Genomic DNA, 8,811 nt, shown 5'->3' with positions numbered 1-8,811 from the left:
ACCAAGTATTCTTAAATTATATTTCACTAAATTATATTTTCTTGAATCATGCATAAATAAGGCATTACATAATTTTACGGAGTTTATAATCCATAAAAAATTTTAATAGTAAAACAATCATATAATCATTCTTTTCTACAAAAAAATATAACTTTCATAAATATATATAGAGTTCATATTTTATAAATGAGCCATTAGTGTTAAAATATTTATGAAACCATTATTTCATGATAAGTCATGAGTTTCATAGTATCATATGCTCAATCATTATTTTTCTATATAGAATAATTTTTTTTATGGTAGATAACTGATAATTCAGGAAGAAGTAAAAAGTGCCCAAGTTACTTACCTCTTCTATTTTGAACCTTCAAAGTTCAACCATGCAAATCTTCTGGACCTATTCAAATCTGTTAAAACCCATCACAAAAAACTTTGAAACCCAAAAGAATTGAGAATGAGAAAAATGATTGTATTTAGGGCATTGCAAGGGATACAAATTCACATTTGAGCCGAGGCGGAGGAAGGACAAGGTCCACAATTTGGCAATACCCAACTAATCGGATCGGTCTGAATCATGATTAGTTATGGTTTAGGTGCTCAACTTTAAGTGTAACTAAATTCTAGAGGTTTCTGGTAGAAGCCGAGAAGGGGTCGGTATGTCGCTTGGCATCCGAGAAAATTCAAGGCCTTCTCACTAAAGCCACTTTAGATCCATAGCAAAGGAAGATAGGACTTTTTTTCTAACTCTCTAGGTTTACTTAGATAGAGAAAGAGCAAGAAATGAGAGACACATATGAGAGAGACATGTCCTCTTCTTTCTTCTTCTTCTTTCCTTTTTCCCTTTGTTTTCTCTTTTGACTTAACAGGGAGGAAGCATGGGAGTTGGAGGTCTGGTAGTGGGAGGCAATGCATGACCAACGGTGGGAAATAGTGGATGGCCAATGGTGAGGATCAAGCAGTAGAATATGAAAGGAGGACTCAAAAAAATAAATTGCTGAGTGACCTTTTGTGGTTTTAGTCATTGGCTGGTCACTAGAGATCATGGCGCTGCCATAGAGGAAATAGGAAGGTTCAGGAGCTTGGCCGGAGGCTCATCAATGGAGAGCAATGTTGATGATGGCCCAGAAAAGGAAAAAGAACTTGACCAAAAATAGGAGATGAAGCCTAGCTCTCCTTTCAATGTTCTCTAGTGAAATTAGTGGCCGCAGTTAGACTTGTTTATTGGGTCAGCCGGGTTGAATCCATGCTGAGCTCAACCTAAGGGAAGACGGTGAATCTTCTAGGCTCAAGTCTGGCCCGGCTTGATCTTAGGCCTCCTTTTAGGCCTGAGCTCACTATATACCGGACTTTAGACTTTCAGATCAGGCCTCAAACTTTTTTTTTTTCATTTAGTTTGTTGGAATAACAAAAAACTTTGGCCAATAGCTTTTGTATTAGCCTAACATTCTTCTCTTTGTTTTGTTGTTTGGGCCATTATGTCTTCTATATTTTTATATCTTTATTTTATGTGTTGGCTACTGCTACTATTTTGACCATGATGTAGTAGCTATCCACTATATTTTTCATCCATCTCTACTTTGGCAATAAGAAAATAAGAGTGGAGAATGGTGCTATAGGTTCCTTACTCATTAAACATTCACAAACTTCAACTAATGTAGTTCTTCTATGCACTATTTGCATATGATCAATCAGAATTGAGAAATAATTACTTACTTTGACTGTATATTATTTTCGGCCCACTTTTTGTATAAGGGTATGTAGCTCTTCTGCCTTACTATATTGGAATTAGAAAAAAATTTCTAAATAAAATATAAGAAGAAATAATTAAGCTACATAAGAAAAATAATCAAACAAAGTGCCAACTATGCAAGGACTAAAAATAAAATTATAATCAAAATATCAAGTTCTAAGTTGCACTAATTTTGAACATTAAAATGATCAAACTTATAGAACTAAATGAAAAGGAAATAAGTATGGGACAATATTCTTATAAATACTCTGCAATATATCAAGGACATACTATAGAATGTAGAATAATTATACTACCAATATAAATCACATCTTTCTCATCTTTTTTTTTATACTATCTGAAATTTAATGCCTGCAGATCTCAAATATAAAACAAATTAGATAAATTCAAATCATCTAAGCAAACATCAAGAGATTCAATATTACAAGAAAGAAATTTTTTGATAGAAAAAAAATATTTTTGCCAAGCAAATAGAAAATAAAATCAACAAAATTACCTAAAGAATATTACCACCATCATCTTTCTCCTCATCAACCTTATCATAAGTTGACCTAGATGATCCATCATCCAATGAGAATAGAGTCGGATTCCATCAGTACTTCCAAATGTACCCAATCCCCATTCATGCGCTCATCAATCAAAGCAACAAAAGATGAATAAGTAGTCCATAATATAAGAGTATAAGTAATAAGAAAATTAAATAGTATGCAAAAATAATTATTCGAGAAAAAACCTCTAACATGTTTCCAATCTTCAAGACAAATTAAAGCTTGAACTCTCTTTGATTTATGTGAGCTTCTCTAAGGATTTATCACTTTTTTTCTTCTACTAAAAGGTTGATTATGATGCAATTATAGAGATTGGGATAGACAAAAGATCAAGGGCCATAAATCCAAGCTCTGGATAACTTGGTAAATTAATTTTTATACCAATAGACTAAAACATCAATTTTACCATGCATATCATATTCACTATGTTCTTCCAAATACATATCTAGTTGAGACTTTTGAGATTGAGGATCAAATAGTTGGATCTTAGATTATTTGTAATCACTAAAGTCAACATCATTATCATGAATTCCAATTGAAAAACTAGAACCAATTGCAGATCCAATACCAGATAAAGTGGTGGGAGCATTTCTTCTATACTCATTAAACAAATTATAAAGGATTGCTACAATCTTTTTTATATACACTTCAGCACTCTTATTATAAAGCTTAGTGAAATAATAGCTTACAAAATGTATCTTATATCGGAGATCCAATATTGCCTCGCACAAGACAAAATCAAATTATATTCAGTCCAATACTTATCAAATTTTCAAAACATATCATTAATCATATTAGACATGAAACTATATGGATCTTTTTTAATTTTTAATGAATGAGTATGAATCTTCTACACCTCTTTGAAGTGAATGTTAGAAGTTTGGTATTTAATACCAAAAAATATGCATGTTACTTCATAAAATACTTTTAAGAATCTATAAAGTATGCTTTTTTTTTTTCATTCCTCTTTAGAAAGTGTAAACTTAAGATTTTTATCTCTTTGTGTCCAATGCTATAATACATTCTTAAATAAAGTATATGATCAAGCATCAAATATATCAAATTCCATCTCACATCGATATCATCATGCAATTTCTTCTCTATATCCAATTGGAAACTCTTAGTAGCAATTTAATAGAACTTCTATTCTCGATGAACAAATTTTTTAATATACTTGATTCTATTGCGAATTTTAGTAGTTACATCTTCAATACTATTTAAATTATATTGCACAATGAATATGGCCACAACAACAAATTTGAAAAAATTACTATCACATAGTAAAAAAATTTTTACAAGAAATCGATATTTGAGAAAATTAGTCATAGAATTATTATAAGATGCATTGTCCAATGTGATACTAAAATTATATTATCTATTTCTTATTGAGCCAAGCACAACTCTAACTCATCTATTATAGATTGCTCACCAAAAGGGGTTAAGGCCTTAAAATTCATAATTCTTTTTTGCAACTTCTAATCAATATCAATCTAATGAACGGTAATACAAATATATTTATCAATTGTGTGCTCAGATTTTTAATTATCAAAAGTCAAATAAATTCTACCAGAAGCTTTCATCAACTCTTTTGTACAAGTTCTCTCTCCTTCACATAATAGGAGAATAAATCTCTTTTTACAATATGCTTACTTATATTTTTAAACATTAGATAGTTCACAGATATAAAGTACCTAAAGGCAGGCTATTCTACAATGGTAAAAGGATATTTTCCAGCAACTCAAAAAATGGTAAGTGATTTACGAGACTTATTATGATCAAACTTATAAACTTTTATGGACGTGCTTTTATCAGTGAAGGTATGATCTTTAAACATATATTGCCTAATATCTTCATTCCTCTTTTTAGAATATTTTATATGAGGCAACAAATGAGAAGTTCTTTTGTTAGAACTAGCTATAAATAGCATCTTACGATACTTGTATTTGGCCCTCACTTCATCACTTTCTGTAATCCTCTCCATGTCATCCCATACTTTAGAATTTAATTTTTGATACTTAGGATTGTTGTACTCATTATATCCATCTTATACATCCGTACTAATTAATGCACTAGCATTAGCCATTGATGTTTGAAGTTCTGTATTGTACGATATTTAAAAATTAGTAAGAAACCTAATAAAGTGGAAGAAGAAATAGCTCCTAGAATTTTGCAAAAATAGTTAGGTAACTTTACTTCCTAATAGTTTTATACTATCTTCAAATCAATGTTACCCGTCATCATTGTATCCTGATAAGAGTTGGAAAGTAAGGCAAGAGCAAAATGAAGACTCAAAAAATGCATTATCTATTCTAAAAAAAATCATTGAAATCATCCAATTCAAAATCTTCTTCATAGTCTCAAAAATTTTATAATAATTGAAGTGAGCCACACAATTTGACAAGCAAAGCTCTATAATAGTCCAAGAAACAAAAAAATCTAAATTTTTATGAAAAATAAATGACCTTTAGTATGTCACATATAAATCGAATTACCACTAGAACATTCAAAGTGGTGGTTCAACAAAATAATTTTATATCCAAATCTCAAAAATCAATGTTTCCATAATATGAGGTTCAATTAGAGATGATTGAAATAATTTGCATAAGAGATCATGACTCAAATAGTTATTTGAAAATTTAAGCCAAAGTAAACAATTCAATATGGAAAATACTAAATGTCAAAATCTTCTAACAACAAAGAAGATAAAGTAGGATGAAAAGCACATTTTATATTTTCAAAATGCTTTCATACTTCCCATAGTCTCACATTTTGTTTCTTCCAAGGTTCACTTATACCCTCAAGATCACTTATATCCTCATTACTAATGCAACAAAGTTTGGATGACTTTACTCATATTCATGTTTTATATTCATATATTCTCGAATAGGCATTTCAAAATGAGTGCCCTATTTTTAATGTGAAAAACTAACACAAAATGCGAGTGAATTAAAGGGTTTGGATGTTCGGAATGATTCACTCGCCAATGGCTCGGGGTTTAAAATCAATGTCCCATGTTAATCTCCTTAAATATAAAAAAAAAGGTTCTAGACTTGTCCATCAGCTGGTTAACTGGCACATGATATTCCAGACAGATTATGAAGAGCAATATTAATGACTGTGATCAAAATAATTCATCTTGCTTACCTAATAGAGCCAACATCACTAGTTCACCACCGGGTGAGAGAAGGCGGGGAGGATGCCGAGGCCAGAGAGGTGGAGCGGAGGTGGGAAGAAGAGGGGAGGATGGCCAATGTGACCTCTAAAGACTCAGGAGGCACGGAGGCATGGAGGCCCAACGGCGAGGAGGAAAAGCCCTAGCCCTAGCTTAGTCGGGAAGAGTCAAGCACATCAAGAAAGATGGGATGATTGAGGAGGAGATGTGGAGGTTGGAGGAGGGGAGCTACCGAGCATGTCAAGGAGAACACATTTGATGGGAAAGTGGTGAAATGGAGAAGCAGCCCTAGATGTTTCACGATGGAATCAGGGATGGATGCGGGGAGGTGGTGCTTGGGCATGAGGTAGTAGTCGAGAGAGTGATGATGATGGTGCAGGGCTCGGTGACAAGGCAGAGGTAGCAATTGAGGAAGTTGGATCAGGTGCAGAAGGCGATGCAAAATTTGCCTCCATGGAAGTAGTAGAAGACCAGGCGCTTGGGATTGTCAGTGGCGAGGTTTGTAGAGGCAAAGGTGAAGGTTGTGGATGGTGTCGAACTAGGTATCCTTCCAGTCTTCCATTCAATGGTGCCATCGTCGTGGATGGAGATGGGGTAGGTGGAGTTGGGGGATCTAGGACTAGGGTTGGGACTTGAGAGTTAGGAAGAAGAGGAATAAGAATAGGATATTTAGATTAGACTGAGAGGGATGCGGATGCAGGCTGGGTTAACATAAATCTGAGCTAGGTCATTTGAAAATTTGGACTCAATTTTTAAACCTGGTCCGACCTGTCGGGCTGAAAATCATTGTCCAAGCCCATTTTAAGAGGGCTTGGCTCGCGTAGGTCAGATGGGTTGCCCTAATTTTGAGCAGATCTATCGGACGATGAGGAAATAGAAAGGAGGTGAGATTGAGGCCTTAGCTTTGGGGCATTTCTGGCTCTGATTTTCAACAACTACAAAGCTAGATAGATCAGCAAAAATAAGGTGAAAGGGAGGGAATGAGATCCAATGATTGCCAATGGAGGGTCATAACGGGATGAGTTTCAATTTATAGAAGAGTTCTTAGGGTTTTGGCAGCTTTGGTGTTTGTTTTCTTATCAGACTTGATAGGAAAGAAGACTCCCATCGGGAGTCTTCCTCCAAATTTAGTTTGTTTTTTTTTGGTTTGGTGGGGACATAGGTTAGTGATGGTCTAGTCCAATGGAATAGCCATCACAAGAGGAGCATGAATCCTCTATTGTTGAAAATATTATTTCTTAGGGACACAAGTAGGGGTGGTAATTCATTTCACCTCATTTAGTATCCGATCCGACCCGAACTTAATGGAACATGTTTTGCTCGATCTGTAGGGAATTTGGAGTAAGTGAGGATAATGATGAAATTCGTCCCAAATCAATCTGAATTTATAATCTTATCATATGAAATTTTATGTACGATGATGTGAAAGGTTATATTTTGCCTTCAACTCAACCTAGCTCATTTATTGGCAGAGGTTACATTATCAAAAGCTTAAATCAGCACATGTTGCGTGAATTTATTACGTGATTAAGATATTTTAAAAAAAAAATCACCCTGCTCAGTCATTGCTTAGTTTATCAGTTCCCCAAGGTAGTCAATAATTAATTGGACATTAACGAAGCAACGACCACCAAACCAATGATCGATTGCCATTTAAAACTGGTAGATTGATCGATTCCCGCACGACTTTTAGTTTCACACTAGTTTAGTGTTGTGGATCATTAACCAAAGACGTGCATCTGCAATCAACTTAGATGGCTACATGGCAAGTTGGCAAGGCGACAATTTGTCCGGGGCCATCCACATGATTAAAAAGTGTACCCCACCCCAGCCACCCCCGACCACGTCCTGCTCACGTGCTCCACCTGCACCTTCGTACTGGTTTCTGCTGCACGGGGCGGGGAGAGCGACTTTGGACTTTGGGAGGCAGTGGCGTCAGCACCAAGTTCGACGGAGGATGTCACCATTTGGACGTCACCAACGCCAGCGCAGCATCACATGGCGCCTTACGTTGGCCTCGCCGCTTTATGCGGCCTTTTTAGTAGAAGAAGAAGCGAAGAGCCTAAGCCCATCAAACGGCGAGCGAGCGTGTGAGAGAGAGACAGTCCCTGCTACCAACCAAACACCTTTGGAATGGAAACAGTGGGGAACAATAAACGGGAATGTAGCGCCTCTGACGATGAGGAAAGGCCGAAGAGGCCAAGGGAGGAGGAAGGCGATGATCGAAAGGTGACGGATGAGGAGGTGGAGGAGTTCTACGCCATCCTCCGTCGGATTCGAGAAGCTTCCAGAGGTTTCGCCGTTAGAAACGGCAACCGAGGAGGTGGAGGTGGAGGACGAGGTGGTGCTGCTAGTTGGATACCGGCGTTTAGGTTGGAGGACTTCGAGGAGAGTGGCGCCGTTAAAGTTAACGGGACGGAGACACCGACGAACGAGGCGGAGACCAGTGGGAAGAGAGAAGGAGGTGGACGCAGGTGGCGGAGGGGGAGGGAGTGGCGGAGGACGACGGGAGGGGCCTCGACTCGAACGCGGAGGCGGATACCCAAGGCGGAGGCCGCTTAAAACGCGAACCGGGAGGTGATGCTACCGCACCACTTGCGCCTTTGAGCTCGTGAGGAAGTTGCCATCATTTTATCTCTCTTTCTCCACGTGTGAATCGCTCTACATTTCCGTATGGGAAGTAAAAAAAAAACAAAGGGAGAGAGTTTCCTGGAATAAGATCTTTACATCTGTATGAATTTTATGATCTCATGGCAGACTTTCTTTCTGGGGACGGGGTTGTATCTTTCGTGTGAGAGAATCATTGGATCATAAATCACACAGCTTTCAAAGCACTCCGAATTTTCTCCATTTATCTGCTTGCACAGATCTTACTGTAATTATTGCGCGATCAAAATGGAGTGTGTGGCAAAAAAAGGGTGAATCATTCTTTTGCGCAAAAGATTCTTTTGTGCAAAATATATATACAACCTGAACTGTAGGTTGCTCTAAATTGTGCATCTCTTCATTAAAACTATGTTTTGGTTGATGAAAGCTTAGAGATGAGATCATGTATTTTTTGGGAAGTTTTTGTGGGTTTTAATTCTGTCCCAAATGGTAAATTGCCAAGGAAAGATAAATCTGTATGATAGAGTCAAGAGAGCTTGCCACACATCTCTAACTAGGGTATAAATGGGGTCAACATTTTTTGACATATTGAGTACTGAGGCCAATTTCTCTCTACCATCGCATGGAACAATTAATGCACATCCAATAAATACTTCAAATGGAAAACTTAGTCATACAATAATATTTAATTCTAAAGAGGAAAGTTAACATATTAACCAATTGCTCAAGCATGA

At 36.5% G+C, this 8,811-nt stretch overlaps 1 protein-coding gene across 1 annotated transcript; it reads left to right on the top strand.

The window, feature by feature from the left end:
- The first annotated feature begins 7,398 nt into the window (after nucleotides 1-7,398).
- LOC105034153 (uncharacterized) lies at nucleotides 7,399-8,320 on the top strand. The gene has a single exon (XM_010909200.4). It carries the CDS (start codon nucleotides 7,604-7,606, stop codon nucleotides 8,030-8,032), a length of 429 nt encoding a protein of 142 aa, XP_010907502.2. The 5' UTR covers nucleotides 7,399-7,603; the 3' UTR covers nucleotides 8,033-8,320.
- Nucleotides 8,321-8,811: the final 491 nt, after the last annotated feature.

The sequence above is a fragment of the Elaeis guineensis genome, chromosome 6, assembly GCF_000442705.2.
Source record: "Elaeis guineensis isolate ETL-2024a chromosome 6, EG11, whole genome shotgun sequence".
NCBI classification, from domain to species: domain Eukaryota; kingdom Viridiplantae; phylum Streptophyta; class Magnoliopsida; order Arecales; family Arecaceae; genus Elaeis; species Elaeis guineensis.
Note: the sequence above shows the minus strand (reverse complement) of the source record. Positions and strands in the feature narration are given on the sequence as shown.